General features: G+C 48.8%; 1 protein-coding gene across 3 annotated transcripts in view; it reads left to right on the top strand.

Annotated features, from left to right (window-relative positions):
* Nucleotides 1–18,330, top strand: part of ABTB3 (ankyrin repeat and BTB domain containing 3) — a 314,326-nt gene that overhangs the window by 227,278 nt on the left and 68,718 nt on the right. For 2 of the 3 annotated variants that reach the window (XM_027070914.2, XM_027070913.2), the window contains exon 4: nucleotides 8,677–8,829. In XM_027070914.2, the coding sequence (XP_026926715.1) occupies nucleotides 8,677–8,829 (153 nt within the window). Of the gene's footprint in view, nucleotides 1–8,215; nucleotides 8,506–8,676; nucleotides 8,830–18,330 lie in introns of those variants that run through there. The other variant, XM_027070915.2, reaches the window with a different exon arrangement.

The following is an 18,330-nucleotide window of genomic DNA, read 5'->3' on the forward strand; positions in this document are numbered from 1 at the left end:
GCTCCTAAATCACACTCGAACACCTAAATTTCTCTGCAGCCTAAGACTTAACAAATAACAAAGATGTAGAGTCAAGGCCACACAATGTATAAAGGAAAGGCCTAGCAACTGCAGAGGTTCGCCTTGATTTAAAAAGCAAAGACAGGAGTGGTGTAGCAAGGCTCTCCCTCCGCCAGCCCAGAGAACACTCGAGTGATGCTAAAAACCACGCCAGTGATGCTGATGAGTGAAGATACCACCTGCTGAACATTTCTTGGTGCCAGGCTGTATACACCAATCCATTCAATTCTGATAGTGCCCTCTGTCTTAGTTTCCTGTGGCTGCTGTTAAAAAAAAATTGCCACGGACGTGAAGACTCCAGACAATACAGATTTATTGTCTTATGGTTCAGGAGGTCAGAAGTACGAAATCTGACTCACTGGGCTAAAGTGAAGGTGTCAGCAGGGCTGGTACCTTCCAGAGGCTCCAGGGGAGGATCACTTGGCCTGTTCTAGCTTCAGAAGGGCGCCTGCATTCCGTGGCTCATGGCCCCTTTCCTCCATTCATCCAGTTACTTCTCACGTCCTCACATCTCCTACTCCCTTCTAGTTTTTAAGAAATGTTTATTTATTTATTTTGAGAGAGAGAGAGAGAGAGCAGGGGAGGGGCAGAGAGATGGAGGCAGAGAATCCCAAGCAGGCTTCACATTGTCAGTGTGGAGCCGGACACGGAGTTTGAACTCGGGAACCATGAGATCATGACCTGAGCCAAAACCAAGAGTAGACGCATAACCCACCCAGGTGTCCTGTTCTCCCTTCTTTGACCTTCTCTCCTCTCTCTGCTAAGGACTTGTGGTTGCATTTAGGGCCCACCTGGATGATTCCAGATAGCCTTTTCTTCTCAAAATCCTTAACTTATAATCACATGTGCAAAGACAATTTTGCCAGATAAGGTAACATTGACGAGTTCTAGGCATTAGGAGGGAGACATCTTTGGGGGGATTATGCAGCCCACCACACCCTGTTGAGTAGCTACTGTTATTATCCCCATTTTCCCATGAGAGAACTCAGGCACAACAATTGAAACACCTTGTTCAAGGTCACACAGCCTGAAGGTGGAGCTGGAATCCAGCTCTGGGCCAGCCTCTCTCCAAAGCCCGAGGTTCTAATTCCAACCTCTGCCCTGCACGGCCTCCAGATGACTTTGAACTCAGTAGGTTCAAGGAAATGAACTGAAAACTGTCAGCTCTCTAAAGAGTTGGAGCTTCCAAGTGAAATTTGTCTACCACAGACCAAAACCTCAAGGGCAAGGCAGGACTTAAGTCAAACCACAGGTGTATTGGTCTTCTAGGGCTTCTGTAACCAATTAACACAGGCTAGGTGCCTTGAATAAAAGAAACTTATTTTCTCACAGTGCTGGAGACTGGAAGTCCAAGATCAAGGTGTCTGCGGGTTTGATTTTTTTTCCCCAAGGCCTCTTTTCTTGGCTTGCAGATGGCTGTCTCTTGCTACCTTTTTCACATCGTGCCCTGCTGTGCACACACACCCTTGGTGTCTCTCTGTGTCCTAATCTCCTCTTCTTTTAATTTTAAATTTGCTTATTTATTTTTAGAGAGAGAGCGTGCATGTGAGCTGGGGGAGGCAGAGAGAGAGGGAGAGAGAGAATCCCAAGCAGGCCCCTCACTGCCAGCGTGGAGCCCGATGTGGGGCTCAAACCCATGAACCATGAGATCATGCCCTGAGCCGAAATCAAGAGTTGGACGCTTAACCAACTGAGCCACCCAGGTGTCCCCTCATCTCCTCCTCTTATGGGGATATCAGTCATACTGAATTAGGGCCCAGCCTAATGGCCTCATTTTAAAAATTACATTCCGAGGTGCTGGGAATTAGGGCTTCAACATAAGCATTTGGAGGGGATACAGTGCAGCCCTTATGCAGAGGTATTCTCTGCCCTCAGAAACAAGGCAGTTTATGTGTCTGAGGTGAGTTCCAGAGCCCTGTGGACGCCTTCATTCTCAGCTTAAATGCTGGTGCTTCGTTCTTCATCACCCTGTTTCCGCACTAACCCGCTGCGACCCTATCGGCCCCCCGGCTTTGTGATCCTATTGGTTTCCTATGGCTGCTGTAATGAGTCCCCACAAACCTGGTGGGTTAAAACAACACACATTTATTCTCCAGGTGTTAGCAGGGCTGTTCTCTTCCGGAAGCTCTGAGGGAAGAATCCATTTCCTCACCTTTCCGGCTTCTAGAGCTACACCTCTTGGCTTGTGCCCCCGTCCTCTATCTTCAAAGCCCACAACAGAGCATCGTGCTTCACTGTCACCTGTGCCACGCACAGGTAGAGCCCACCTGGATAATCCAGGGTACTCTTCCCTTTTCACAATCTTAACTGAATTACATCAGCAGTCTCTTTTGCCGTCAACATTCACAGTTTCCAGGGGATAGGACTTGATATCTTGGGAGCTCTTATTCAACCTACCACCATGAGTTTTCCTCATTCATGTCCTGGCCACCCCTGTCATCCCTGGAGGGCCAGTATAGGAGATGATGCATGAGTGAAAGCCCTTGGTGAGCTGCAAAGGTTTTTTCCACCTCAGGGCCTTTGCACAGTTAATGCTGCCTGGAACATCCATGTCTTTACACACTCATTCACAGATGCCAATTCCTTCTTGTCTTTGAGGTTTTGTTACCTCCTCAGAGAAGCTTTCACATTGCTCCACCTAAACCCTGTTTATTCTCTGTCCCAGCACTGACACTGATCACAGTTTGTAATTGCTTTATTACGTGTTGGTTTATATGTTCCTTATCTGTGTTATCCCTGTTAGACTGTTAGTTCTGTGAGATCAAGGACCTGACAAGTCCTGTTCTCTGCTCTGTCTCCGGCTCCTGGAAGCGTGCCTGCAGCATGGGTGCTCTCTAAAGGATTGTTGGATGAATGAGTGACGTTAACAGAGGACATTTCATCAGTTACACACCCATGACATGGTTTGGGTTGTATTCTTGACCTGATTCTTGAGGTACTGCCTCTGGGGATGCCTGTGGTTCAGTATTCCCCAAATGCAACCATGACCTCCTTGTGGGAGGGCCGTATTTTCTAATCTCTCCAAAGCTTTCTGTCCCCATCATTGAGATCTTCACGTGCTTCTGCCCATCTTCAGGGCGTCTTCCTCAGCCCCCAGGAAACTGGCTATATTTCAATATACTCCAAGAATTTTAGAGGAGGAAGGAACTGAATGAATAGACCCAGGGTCGGCCAACTATGACCCGCCATCTGATTTTGTGAAGAAAGTTTTCGCGGAACACAGCCAGGTTCTTTCATTGATGTATTGTCGAGGTCTGCTTTCACACTATAATGGCCGGGTTGAGTGGCTGAGTCGGAGACTCTATGGCCTACAAAGCCTAATATATTTACTATCTGGCCTTGTGCAGAGAAGGTTTGCTGACTCCTGAAACAGACCATCTGATCCAAGCCCATCCACTTTATCGCTGAAAACACTGAGAACCTATTTTCAGACCAGAGCCAGAATCCTGCCGTGGGCTTCTAGCAGATTCAGGGCTAGAAACCGGTTCTGCTGAACCCCAGACAAACCAGGCTTCTCCCACATACCCAACCATCCCCCTTAGCGCCCAGCCCCTCCCCGCCCAAACTCCCTTTCAAATCTCAGCGGCCACCCTCCTCACCAGCTTTCTCTTCAGTGTTTCAGAAAGGCCCCACCCATGTATCTTCTCCATCTCCCACCACTCGAATTGGGGCCCAGCAACCTTCCTTAGCCGACTTGCTCTCTTGATGCTACAAGAAGCCCACCCCTAGGCTTTCTCTTCCCTTCTAGAATCCCTGGTCCCAACCCCACAGACCTTCTCTTCGAACACCGCAGCAAAGATTTCAATGGCCACTGCCCTGGTTGAGTTGACCGTGCCCTCCCTCTGTTCACCTCAGGCCACCCAGTTGGAGTTATCAAACCCCAGAAGGAGCTTATTTAGAATGCACGTGCCCAAAGTTAAAGAGGGAGGGAGCCAAACCATAGAGGCTCTTAAAAACTGAGAATAAAATGAGGGTTGATATGGGGTAGGATGGAGGGGACGGTGGGTGATGGGCATTGAGGAGGGCACCTGTCGGGATGAGCACTGGGTGTTGTATGGAAACCGACTTGACAATAAATTTCATATTAAAAAAAAATAAAATGCACGTGCCCTGGGGCACCTGGGTGGCTCAGTCAGTTGGGCGTCCGACTTCAGCTCAGGTCATGATCTCACGTGAGTTCGTGGGTTTGAGCCCCGCGTCAGGCTCTGTGCCGACAGCTCTGAGCCTGGAGCCTGCTTCAGATCCTGTGTCTCCCTCTCCCTCTGCCCCTCCCCTGCTCATGCTCTGTCTCACTCTGTCTCTCAAAAATAAATAAATGTTAAAAAAAAAAAAAAATTTAGAATGCACATGCCCAGACCCCACCCCAGACTTGTTAAACCAAACCTCCGGGGGTGAATCAGGGCCTGGGGAATTTTCAGACATACGCACAGTACCCCGTGATTCTGTTGTGGAGCACACAGTCTAAGATTAACCACTTCATTGAGCCATGGGCTTCACAAGCCTCCTGTAGGCTTTAGTCACTGCAGACAACTTCAGAACAAAGTCGGTAGTCAGTGGAACACGGTTCTCTTCAAAAATACATCAGGAGAATGCAACCTTTCTCCTTCCGTTTCCTGCATCCTCTCCTTAACTCAGGCCCTAGAATTCTTCCCCGTCTCCAACCTGCTCCAAAAGAAACATCACAAAATAACACTTTTCCCCCCTCTGAGTAGACAGGATAAGAAGATTTTTAAATGAGTTGCTGGCAAAGAATTCATGTGCTTATAAACTATTGAGGTCAGGGTGATGGAGAGAGAGAAGGCAATGGTGAAAGCAGAATAGGTACAGAGAAAAGTCCAGAGCAGGCTGGAACCCTAGGGTTCAAGGTTTCTTCTTCTGGTGCTCGCCAGCTGTCTTGGTACAGGTGTTATTTTGAAGACAGCAGTGTCTCTTTCTCTCCTGTTCAGTATTCATCAGGAGCTGGCGGCATGCCCTGGGCCTCGCACCTCACAGAAAAGGCAGAAGCCGAAGGGCAGTCTGCAATAGAGACGGGACGCAGCCCCCCAGGGGCTGAGAGTTCTGGGCTGCGCTTGGGGGGCACCGAGCAAAGGAAAGGCCAGATGGGATGGCGGCTGCCTTGGAAAAACAACCCAGAGGAGAGTTCTCTGAGCGCTCGGGGCTGGTTTCTACAGCGACGGAGACATGGTGACAAAAATAAGTCCGGCTCACCTGAGACAGTAGAATCCAATTCAATTCCAAGTCAGTGTGTGTTTATTGAGTGCCTGATTCAGTTTAGGTGATGGAGAGAACGAGAGAATGAGGGCGACAGCCTAAGCAGCGGGCTGACTCAGGCAGAAATTCCCTGGGAGACTGCCTCCCAGGTCCATGGGTCCAGAAACTCGATTGTATCCATTGTACCCGGTAGGAAATCGGTAAATCTTCGTCTGGTGAACAAGTATTTATTAAGTGCTTCCAGCCTGCCAGGGCCGTCCTGGGGCCGTGGCTGAATCACTGAATCTAGCAGGCCCAGGTCCCTGCCCCCAATGGAGTTTACATTCTTCTACTGGGGCATCTGCAAGGCCAATGGGTAAGGTCAGTGGAGTGGGGTCTATTATAGGAGGGGTCCACTGGGAGTGGATCATCAGGAGGAATGTTTAGGGTAGGGTAGGATTTGCTCTGTAGTTGGAAGGGTAAGTGGGGTGCGGATTTTTAAAAAGCTGGAGGCCTTACAGACAGGGGACTGAGCTGCGTGGCCGGAAATGAAAATGGTGTGCCATGGAAATTCCGTGACCAGATCAGCTCGTTCTTCTGGGGCAACAGGTGCATGCTGGTAACAGAGCACATGCTGGGAAGTTAGACAAGAGAATGTCAGTACCACATGGGGTTATGGCACACAGGCTGTGTACTCAGACATCTTGGCTCTAACTCCTAGCTCTCACACTTGCTAACCTTGTAATCCAAGGCATGCTACTTAACCTCAATAAACGTCATTCTCCTGATGGAGAAAATAGGCGTAGTCACAACTAGCTTATAGGTTGGTCCTAAGCATTTCAAGGAGATCATGAATGGGATTAATTGAGAACGACTGTAAAAAGCTTAACTGTTGAATGTTAACATTGGATATACAGCTTGCTTTCTAGCAAACTCGAACTCGCCACCAAAAACTTGGTAGGGAGCTCAGGATGCCTGTATACAGTGAGCAGTTTGTTGCCTTGGCAACCCTCCATTTACGACCCTCTTTCCACCCCATGGCAGCCATGCTGGACTGAATGGCAGCACTGGGGTCAAGGTGAGGCAGGAGAGGTGCCTAGAACATATTTGCATGACCTGGCCTCCTTCAGTTTTGCACTTGAGTGCCCTGCTTGCCTCAGCCTAACCGTGGTTCTGCCGAATACAGGAAACATTTTTGGTCTGCATGTTTGTGTGAAATCTGCATTTCTCAAAGTGTGTTCTTTGGTCTACTTAAATCAGCATCATAGGGGCTGCTTATTAAAATTATATTTGTGGGGGATGCCTGGGCGGCTCAGTCAGTTAAGCGTCCGACTTTGGCTCAGGTATGACGATCTCATGGTTCATGAGTTTGAGCCCTACGTCGGGCTCTGTGCTGACAGCTCAGAGCCTGGAGCCTGCTTCGGATTCTGTGTCTCCCTCTCTCTCTCTGCCCCTCCCCCACTTGCACTCTGTCTCTCTCTCTCTCTTTCAAAAATAAAAAATAAAAATAAACAAATAAAAAATTATATTGGTGGACCTGACAAAATCAGCATCTCTGGAGATGAGGTGGGTGGGGCGGGTGTGCATTTTAACACACACACACACACACACGCACACGCACATTCCCAGGCCCTCCACCAACCCTAGAGCAGAAGTTCTTTTTGTGTGTGTGTGTGATAATAATAGCATTATTTTATCTTTTTTTTATTTTTTATTTTTTAAAATTTACATCCAAATTAGTTAGCATATAGTGCAACAATGATTTCAGGAGTAGATTCCTTAGTGCCCCTTACCCATTTAGCCCATTCCCCCCTCCCACAACCCATCCAGCAACCCTCAGTTTGTTCTCCATATTTATGAGTCTCTTCTGTTTTGTCCCCCTCCCTGTTTTTATGTTATTTTTGCTTCCCTTCCCTTGTGTTCATCTGTTCTGTGTCTTAAAGTCCTCATATGAGTGAAGTCCTATGATATTTGTCTTTCTCTGACTAATTTCACTTAGCATAATACCCTCCAGTTCCATCCATGTAGTTGCAAATGGCAAGATTTCATTCTTTTTGATTGCCGAGTAATACTCCATTGTGTATATATGCCACATTTTCTTTATCCATTCATCCATCGATGGACGTTTGGGCTCTTTCCAGACTTTGGCTCTTGTCGATAGTGCTGCTATAAACATGGAGGTGCCTGTGTCCCTTCGAAACAGCACACCTGTATCCCTTGGATAAATGCCTAGTAGTGCAATTGCTGGGTCATAGAGCAGTTCTATTTTTAGCTTTTTGAGGAACCTCCATACTGTTTTCCAGAGTGGCTGCACCAGCTTGCATTCCTATAGAGCAGAAGTTCTTTGAGTGTGACCCCAGACCAGCAGTATCTACATCACACAGAAACTCATTAGAAATGCAGATTCTTGTCTACCTCCCCAAGCTACTGGATCAGACACCTTGTGGGTGGGGCCCAGCAATCTGTATTTTAACAAGCCCTCCAGACAATTTTGATGTGCAATGAAGTCACCCCTTGGGTGTGTGTGGGGGGGGGGGGGGGGTAAAAACTGCCAGTATCCAGCCCCATTCTAGATGAATTCAATCAGAATCCCTGAGATAGGGCTCCCCGGCCAACCCAGTGATCCTAATGGGAGGACAGAGTTTGTAATCATCACTGGAAGAAACAGGAAGTTGGCACAAATGTATTACACTTACAAAGTACGGTCAGCCTGGGGCAGGGTCTCAGTTAATTCTTGCAACAAGCTGACCCCTGCTGTGGTCTCCTTAGCTGGTGAGGAACCTGAGACTCCCGGAGCTTCAGGGGGTGTGGCCAGGCCCCCAGGCGCAGGCAGTTGTGCTGGCTGTGCTGGGCAGAGCCACCTGGCTCCGGAGACTGCGTGGGGTCTTGGGTCTTTGCTGTTGGAAGCCTGGTGCTCAGGCAGAGCTGGGGCTGGGAGAGCTCCACGAGGGGAGCCAGGGGAGATGGGAGGGGAGATTTGGAGGACACCTTAGGGCCGGATCCAGAATGGGGAGTCCCAAATACCAATAACCCCAGGCGTTTTTTGGGTTTTCTACTAAGTGCCAGCCCCTGTGCTTGGTGCTTTAAGTGAGCCATCTCCTGTGTGTTCACATGATCTCTGAGGGAGATAACACTCGCAGGATAGTCACACGGTATCCCTGTTTTGCAGATGAGGAAACTGAGGCCCAAAGACTCCGGAGAGTCTGCCCCGGGGTCGCCGGTGCGGTCACCCGTGCGATCAGGATGTCTCCAAAGGTCCTCCCACCACACGGGGATTCAGAGTCAGGGTCCCCAGGGAAAGCGGGGGGGGGGGGGGGGGGGCTCAGGGGCGGGGGTGGGGGGTGGGGGCCGGCGAGCAGGAGGTGGGGCTGAGCCTGCAGCCCCCGCCACCCGGCCGCCCTAACGCTCTCGCGTCCTCCCGCGCAGGCCCTTCCTCGTGCTGCCGCCGCTGATGGAGTGGATCCGGGTGGCCGTGGCGCACGCCGGCCACCGCCGCAGCTTCTCCATGGACAGCGACGACGTCCGCCAGGCGGCCCGGCTGCTGCTGCCCGGCGTGGACTGCGAGCCGCGCCAGCTCAGGTAGGGCCGGGCCGGGGCGCAGCGAGGGGCGTCCTCCCCGGGGAGGGGGGGGGGTGGGGGCGGGACCGCCGGCCGCCCAGCCCGCAGACGGTTGAAATGACAGACGCGGGCTTGAGGATAAGCGGGTCCCCGCACTTCCAGGGATGGAGGAGGACTGGAGCAAGGCGTGTTGGGAACGCTCTGCTCTTGGATGACCAGTTATCGGCCTGCCTGTTTCTGTTCACATTCTTTGAGTCTCATTCTCCTCCTCTTCCTCCCTCTCTCCCTCTTCCCTCACTCCAAGAGAAAGAAATTATGGTCTTCCTGTAGTTTTCCAACAAAATCTTGCACAGTTAAATTGCTGGCTGGGTGAAAGCACATCTCTGCTTTTTCACATCCATAGGGATGGCGGGAGCCCTCTATTTCCCGCGCGTGTAACCAGGTCTCTCCCCCATCAGGGTGGGAATTTTTCTTGGGCCACTCGGGGACCCCCCCCCCCCCCGTGCATGGGGGCTCATTTTTATCCAAAGCAAAAGAAAGAAAATAAACCACTCAGCTGAGTCAAAACCTGGGTCTAAATGCAAAACAGCAGGAAGCTCAGAGGTGTGTATGCATATGTGTGCTGTCTCCCTTCCGGGTGGTCATTGTCACTATTTTCTTTCTCCCCCCCCCCCCCCCCGCCGGCTTTATTAATACATAGTTGACATATAACATTGTGGACCTGTAAGGTATACAAGCTGTTGGTTTGATACATTTATATATTGCAACATGATTACCACCTTTAAGAGTGTTGGCTAACACCTCCATTCCATCACATGATGACCATTTCCTTTTTGGGGTGAGACCATTTAAGACCCACTCTCTTAGCAATAGCAACTTTCAAGTATATGATGCAGTATTATTGGCTATAATCACCATACTGTACATTAGATCCCCGGAACTTAGTCATCTTATAACAGGAAGTTGGCACCCTTGGACCAACATGTCCCCATGTCTCCCACCCTCTTGCCCCCGGTAACCACCATTCTACTCTCCGTCTCTCTCAGCTCTGTTTAGAGTCCACATATAAATGAGAGCACACAGTATTTGCCTTTCTCTGTCTGACTTATTTAACTTAGCATAATGCCCTCAAGATCCATCCAAGTTGATGGAAACGCTAGGGTTTCCTTTTTTCTCGTGGCTGAATAATATTCCATTATGTACATACATATTTTTTTCACATCTTCTTTCTCCATTCATCCATTGATACTTAGGTTGTTTCCATATCTTGGCTACTGTGGCTAATGCTGTATTTGAATGTGGGGGTACAGATGTCTCTTTGCAATCCTGTTTTCATTTCCTTTGGATATCAACCCACAAGTGGGATTACTGTATCCCATGGTAGTTCTATTTTTAATTTTTTGAGGAACTTTCACACTGTTTTCTATCATGGAATGGTGGCTGTACCAATATACATTTCCACCAAGAGTTCCCAAGGGTTCCCTTTTCTCCACATCCTCACCAACACTTGTTATTTCTTAGCTTTTTGATAGCTAGCTCTTCTAACAAGGGTGTGCTGATAACTCATTATGATTTTGATTTGCATTCCTGAGCATGTGGGGTTTCTAAACAGTTTGGGTTTTTTTTTTCCCCTTAGTGTGTGAGGTCTCTGAGTTCTTGGGTGTCTGTGTCCCTGAAGTGTAATGTTTCTGAGCTGTTGGGGGTCTGTATCCCAGATTTGGGGTCTCCCAGCCATTTAGTATGGTCCACGCAGGATTGGAAGTCCCTCCATTCTTTGTGGATTCCGCATCCTGGATGTGTGGACTCTGAACCCAGAGTGAGAGTTCTCTGAGCTGTTTAAAGGGTCTGTATCAATGTGTGAGACCTACTGGCTGGTTGGAGCCTTTGTTCTTGAGGGCCCTGAACTGGCTGGCTGTTTCCCCAGGTGTAAGGCCTCTGGCTATCTGGGAGTTTGTATTCTCGGTATATGATCTGCAAGGCAGCTTCAGGTATGTGTCCAAGATATGTCCATCTGTAGGTCTCTGTGCTGTTTCTGTATCTGTTTTCAGATTGTGAGGTCTCTGAAGTATTAGCCAGTCTGTACACAGAGTATAGCATTCTGAACACTTGGGTATGTGCGTCCGATAGAGTGAATCCCTTGAGCCATTTGCTGGTCTTTGCAGGTCTATGTTTATGAGCTGTGTGGGCATCTTCGTTCAGAGTATGAGAGCTCTGAGACGTTCGGGTGTCTTGTCCAAGGTGTGAGTTGTTGAGCAGTTTGAGGGTCTTCATGTCAGAGTTTGAGGTCTCTGAGTTGTTTGTTAAATGTTCCACATCCATCTGCTACTGGGGATTTGTGAGGAAGAGTGGAGTTTCTGAACCTTTTGGTGGTCTGTGTTTCAAGATACGAATCTAAAATATGTAAAGAACTCATACAAGTCAGTAACAAAAAAACAATCTGATTATAAAATGGGCAGAAGATCTGAATAGGCATATTCCCAAAGAGGACGTCCAGATGGCCACCAAGCACACAAAGAGTTACTCAGCATTGCTCCTCATCCAGAAAATGCAAATCAGACCCACAGGGAGATATCCCCTGACACCAGTCAGAATGACTATTAGCAAAAAGACAAGAAACAGGTGTCGGCGAGGATGTGGAGGAAAAGGAACCCTCGTGCAGCGTTGGTGGAAATGCAGACTACGGCAGCCACCGTGGAAAACAGTAATGGAGGTGCCTCAAAAAATTAAAATTAGAGTTACCACAGGATGCGGCAATGCCACATTGCTGGGTATCCAGCCGAAGAAACAAAAACACGAATTGGAAAAAATACATATGCATCCCTATGTTTACTGCACATTATTTGTAAGCTAAAACATGGAGACAACCTATGTCCATCGATGGATGAATGGATAAACAAGATGTGGTGTTTATACACAGTGGAATACAATGCAGCCATAAAAACCAATGAAATCTTGGTTTGCAACAACATGGACGGACCTTGAGGGTATTAGGCTAAGTGAAATGAGTCAGAGAAAGACAAATACCACATGCTTTCACTTATGTGTGGAATCTAGGGAAGAAAAAAAAAAAAACCCAGACTCATAGATACAAAAAACAGATTAGTGGCTGCCAGAGGAGGGTAATGAGCAGCGGGCAAAATGGGTAAAGGGGATTAAAAAGTTCTGGGGCGCCTGGATGGCTCAGCTGGTTAAGTCTCTGACTTCAGCTCAGGTCATGATCTCGCGGCCTGTGAGTTTGAGCCCCACGTCGGGCTCTGTGCTGACAGCTGGGATCCTGAAGCCTGCTTCGGGTTCTGGGTCTGCCTCTCAATCTGCCCCTTCCTCACTCACACTGTCTCAAAAATGAATTAATGTTTAAAAACAATTTTTTAAAAAAGTACAGGCTTCTAGTTATAAAATAAGTAAGTCACGGGGATGAAGAATATAGTCAGTTATATGTATTAACTGGGGCGCCTGAGTGGTTCAGTCGATTGAGTGTCCAACTTCCACTCAGGTCATGATCTCACAGTTCATGAGTTTAAGCCCTGGTTGGGTTCTGGGCTGACAGCTCAGAGCCTGGAGCCTGCTTCGGATTCTGTGTCCCCCTCTCTCTCCGCCCCACCCCTGCTTGTGCTCTCTCTCTTTCAAAAATGAATAAACATATAAAAAAATTTTTAATAATAATAATAATAATAATACGTATTAACTTTGTAAGATGACAGATGGTAACCACACTTATGGTGGTAACTATTTCACAATGTATAACAAGTGTTAAATCACTGTATTATGTACATCTGAAGCTAATATGATACATTGGTCATGCCTCAAAAAATAAAAATAAATTTAGAAAACACCTTAGGACAGACATCTTCAAAGATTTCAGAGGCCTCACACCCTGAACACATACTCGAGATACTTCAGAGGCAAACTTTGAAACCCACACCTTAATGAGTTTGCAGACCTCATGCCTTGAATACAGAAGCCCAGAGGCCACAGATTCAAACTTGGAACACAAACCCTCAAAGAGCTTAGAGACTTCACACACTGAACACACATTGTGAAAGACTTTGAACTCATACATAGTCACTATTTTCAAATCCCCACTGTGCACCCAATGAGAAACTGCCCTTCCTCTGAAATCCATCTGGCCCAATCGTGTGACCAGGCCACAGAGATTTCCACCCTTCTGATCTGATTGGGGTCTTCCAGGAAATAGAGGGTTTACAGCATAAAACAGAGCCCGCCCCCACCCCGGAAACCCCAGAGATGCCCCTTGGCCCAGGAACATACGGGGGCTGATCAAGTCACCATTGCTGGCCTTTATTAAATGCTTTACCATATTCTGGGCACTGTTTGAAGTGCTTTACACAGATTCATTAATATCTAATATTCTCCAAACCTTACGAAGTGGATACTGTTATTATGTCCACTTTACAGATAAGGAAACTGAGGCACAGATAGGTTAAGTAACATGCCCCAGGTCATAGGACTCGTAAGTGGTGAAGCCAGGACATGGATTTAGGTGCCCCAGACCCCCCAGGCCCGTAATTCTAACCACTCAGGTTTCTGTCTAGGCAGCTCCTGCCTACACTGTCATCCCATAAGGGATGACCTTGTCACCTAGAATAACGGCAGGTCTTGGGGAGATGTTAAGGGGCGGCCATTTATTTAGCACCTACTGTGTGCCAGTTATCTCCCCATTTTACAGATTAGGAGGCTGTTGGTGGGACACTTTATAGATGGAGGCACCAGGGGTGGGATCCTTGTGGCTCATGCTCCAAAGCCCATCCTTTGCCCACTAGACTCCCCTGCTCCCTGTGTCCTCGGGGTGGCACCTTATCTGCCTGCTTTCTCCCACCACCCTTGCCTGCCATCACCAGCTCGAATCTGATTGACCTTGAGGCTCCAGCTCTTCTCTTTGCAATAGTCCTGAGTCTGCTGCGTGTCAGGCAAAGTAAGGTATTGGACACCTACTCTGTGCCAGGCACTGTCTTCGTGGCATGCAGTCGCCAACAATTGTGCAAGGCAGACTTTTTTATCCCATTTTACAGATAGGAAGGCTGAGGCTAATGGAGGTAATGGAACTTGCCTGAAGTCACACAGCTACTGTGAGGCAGATGAGTTCTAGAATGGAGGACCTGGCCAGTGGAGGTAACAACACTGTCTCCTTGGCTCTCTCCCCTCCCCCCACTCCCAGACATTCACCTTCCAAGTTGCCAGGTAGGCTCCAGGTTCTGAGCCCAGCCGAGCTGAGCTCGCTTCTCTAAGTAAACAGTCCTAGAAAAGTGCGGGTCACTGGGGCTTCTAACAAACGCAGGAACTTGGGATCTCGGTGCTGGTGACTAGAGTGTCAGTGACTATTAGCACATATAATTACCTACCAGCTGGCCGAGGTTTCCTGGTGGGAGGCAGCCTGGACACCAGCTGGGACAGAGCAACCAGAGTCAAGGATTCTCAGGTCTGATGCTAGTACAGCCATTGATTTTCAGAGTGACCTTGGCCAAATGCTGCTGGAGCTCTGCTTTTGTCTTTATTCGGCTACAGTAAAGCCTCACCATGGTGATGGGGTTTATTCAAAAGGAACACCATTTGATGCGGCTGCAGTTTGTAAGCTGACAGGGGTGACCCATTTATTCTTCCTTAATTAAAATATCAGATAATGTAAACCTGGGAAATTCAGCCTTTTATTTCTTCTCTTTTTCCTCTCCTTTGGGAGGTGGGGGAGGGGGCCTGTAGAATAAAAGAAAGAACAAATAATACATGCGGGCAGGGTTTTACATTTTCTTATTAATAATTGGTCTTGAAACAGTTTAGAAGTACACAGAGTAAATCCTGTTTATTTCCCTGTATTTGTAAGAGGCAATTTTTCTGCTCCAGAGTGGGGCTGTGTTAAAATAATGATAATAAGGGATGTTCTCAAATCCTATCTTAGCTGATCAACAGCATCTACCAACAGGATTTAGAGGTTATTAGAATGATGAGCTCACTCCAGGAAACAGTTACTTTTTGCAAGTATTTCTTAAATTCAAAACAGATTTTGAGCTGTCCCAGAATGGATAAGTTTAGGGAGCAGTAAGGTGCGAAGGGTATCAGGATGGGATTCAGGAGACCAGGGTCGTTATGTTCTTTCCTTCCCTCTTTTGTTACATTTACTGAGAATTTACTAGGTGCCAAACGACACTCTCGATGCTCTCATCTGGGTCTGCTGCTGTGTAACAGGTGACTTCGCCCATCTCACAGGACAAGTTTGCTTCGTGGGGTGGGGAACCCTAGAAGGGAGCCGAGTATGAATTTAATGAATTGAACCCTGCTTGACCTCTACTTTAAAAAAAATTTTTTTTTTTAAATTTTGAGAGACTGAGCACGAGTTGGGGATGTGCAGAGGCGGAGGGAGACCCAGAACCTGAAGCGGGCTCCAGGGTCTGAGCTGTCAGCACAGAGCCCGATGCAGGGCTCGAACTCCATGAACCTCGAGATCACGACCTGAGCCAAAGTCAGATGCTTAACCAACTGAGCCACCCAGGCGCCCCTGACCTGCTGCTTTTAACCCTTCTCAGGTCTCCCGGACACCTTTTGAGGTTAACAGGCTTTTCCCATTTGTCCAGTTTAGGTCAAACTGGGTTCTAAGGTGAAGGTTGCACCCCAACAGTACCTGTCCTAAAATTCTGGTGCCTCCCACATAGCCTCTAATGACAGCTGGAGGTTCAGGTTTGTTTATCAACATGTATGGGGGTGCTGGTGGTCCATGATGCCCTGTGGGGGGCATAGGGAGGCCACGTCAGGGCCATAGCATCTGGTGATCACCGAGTCACCTAGGAGACAGGCATTGTGCTGCTGGAGCTGTTGGCCCTCTTTCCCGTGAACATCTGTGGCCCTTTAAGAAGAGTATTGCCCCGTGAGGGGACTTCCGGCCCTTGTGTCAGAAGGAGAGATGCTCTCCATCATTCTCCACCCATCTGTATGGAACTAGGCCTTGTTCTGGGCTTGGGGGGGGGGGGGGGACAAGGACCCCAGGACTTAGGCACCGCTGGGGAAATGCAGGCAATAAACAACAGTGACAAATGGGCAAGATGATCTCACATAGTCTGAGTGCTGCAAAGACAGGGAAGCAGTGTGGGGTAGATAGGGATTGAGGAGGGAGGAGCGGACGGTCGGTATTCAGAGAGCACCTTGGGCTCCCAAAGGGAAAGACAGTGTCACACTCCTGATTTAAAGGTACACTTGGTATCTTAGGCAGAAGACCGGGGAAAAAAACTGGGGGGAAAGGGTTCCATCCGGAGCCACATCCATGCCAGCCATTTCCCTCGGTCATTTCCATATCCACCTCTGAATCCAGACCTGGAGGCCTCCCCATTCCCTCCCTCAGAAGGTCACCTGTGGAAGTGGAGCACCTGGGCCCTGGCATGGCTCTGTGGGCCCCGGAATGCTCCCCAGCCTCTCACCGAGTCAAGAGCTGTTCTCTCTTCTTCCTTGGAGTGCCCTTGTCCTTGATTGGCTCTGGAAAATTCCTGCAGCTCCCCACGGCCTCTCCAGAGGGGCTGGCATTGGAAGGACAGCCACAGAATGCCAGTCCCTTCCTCACCTCCAGCGGACATTAAATCTATGCTTCAGGCTGCATGGTGACCTGGTGGAGCCACTGCTGTCCCCACACTGATGTCAGTGCGTTAGCGCCTCCTGGAAGACCGGAAACTGCCCTCTCCCTGATCCCAGGAGAGTCACGGTGAGGCTAGCTGTTCTCCCCTAACAGTGTCAGGGACGGGCCATGAAGCCTGCTCCAAGAGCTGAGCTAGCAAGGCTGTCCTGCTCTCAGCAGGCACAGACCGAACACCTTCTGTGTGGCTGACATCCCACGTGTGTCCCCCATGGCCAGGCGGGGGAGAGGCATGTCCCCAAGTAATTACAGAAAATTCTGGTAACTATTATAGGGCAGTAAAGATCTGGCTCCGGGAGAGCTGGAAACATACGAGGTAGCTTCGATCTTAATGCTGACGAATGAACAGATTGATCAGGTGGAGAAAGTGAAGAGAGGAGAAGAAGGGAAGTCAGTCTACACGGAGGGGACCACACAGGGGTCCTCAGGGTTGGAGCTCGGGTTGAAGGAAACCTAAGGAATTCACACCATTCAAGCACCACCCCCCTGAGCACCTCCTGCGGGCCAGGCTCCGGACCAGGCACCGAAAATAGGGCTGAGCTCATCTGACTGTATATGCAGGACGTAGGAGCCGTCACAGACTTTTAAGCAGGGAGATGACATCAGATTTGTAGTTTAGAAGGAAGGGCTGGTGGCTGTGTGGATAATGGGCTGAGGCGCGCAGGGGTGGGGCCAGAGTCCAGAAGCTGTTTCGGGAACCCAGGTGAGAGCCGCAGGCAGTCGGACTGAGAGGTGGGGAGGGCCGGAGACCCAGTGAAGGTGGAAGCAGCAGGACTTGGTGATGTATGTGGGGTGAGGGAGTGAGGGGTATCGGGCATGGCTCTGGCAGCCGTGGGCTGGGGTGTTTGGTGCTTCCTGGGGACAGAGATCCAGTTTGGGAAGATGAACAAGTCCCCAAGACGGACAGTGGTGATGGTGTCATGACAATAGGAAGGTACTTCATGCCACCGAATGCGCACACTTTAAAATGCTTAAAATGGTAAATCAGTGTTGTATATATTTGACCACAATTTCTTTCAATGGCTGTCGTGTGTTACCAAATGAAAGAGAGACGATGCAGGATAGTGGCTAAGGTGTCACCCTTGTGTGAAGTATGCACGTGTATTTGCTATCCATGTTGGGCTGTCATTGAAAGGGTAGATACGAAGCCAGTAACCGGGGTCATATCCACACCCGCGGAGGAGAACTGGAAAATGAGTGTATGGGACTCCTGTGGCTGCTGTAACAAAATACCACGGACAGGACGTCTTAAAACAACAGACACATTGGTCTGGAGGCCAGAAGTCCAAAATCAAGGGCCATGTTCCTTCCAGATTGTCTGGAGGAGGATCCTTCCTTTCTTCTTCCAGCTTCTAGAAAAGCCAGCTATTCCTTGGCTTGTGGCAACACAACCCCAGTCTCTGCCTCCTCCTCACATGGCCTTCTCTCTGTCCAGATTTTCATCTTATAGGGACACCAGTCATGTTGGATTGGGACCCACCCCCATGACCACATCTTGATTTGCTTACGTCTAGAAAGATCTTATTTCCAAGTAAAGTCACATTGACATGTAAAGGGGTGGAGGGTTAGGACATCAACATATTGAAAGGGGACATAATTCAACCCATCACACTGGGGGACAGAGACGGCAGGGAAACCCATGTGACTGTTGCATTCCGTAGCATGTGGTAACCTATTCCCCTCACCAAATTTTTTACATTAAAGATTCACCCTGAGGTTTCTGTCTTGGGAGGGTGTGTAGCTTAGGGATGCTTTTAACAAATAGAGGACAAGGACAATATGAGCTAAGTAATATTGGATTCAGTTTTGAAAATGTCAAAGACAAGTTGCCATGCCAGCTGGTTGTCTGCAGAAATGAGAGAGTCCATGTAGGGCTTCTCCACCAGAGCAAG

This window comes from Acinonyx jubatus, chromosome B4, assembly GCF_027475565.1.
Source record: "Acinonyx jubatus isolate Ajub_Pintada_27869175 chromosome B4, VMU_Ajub_asm_v1.0, whole genome shotgun sequence".
Taxonomy (NCBI): Eukaryota; Metazoa; Chordata; class Mammalia; order Carnivora; family Felidae; genus Acinonyx; species Acinonyx jubatus.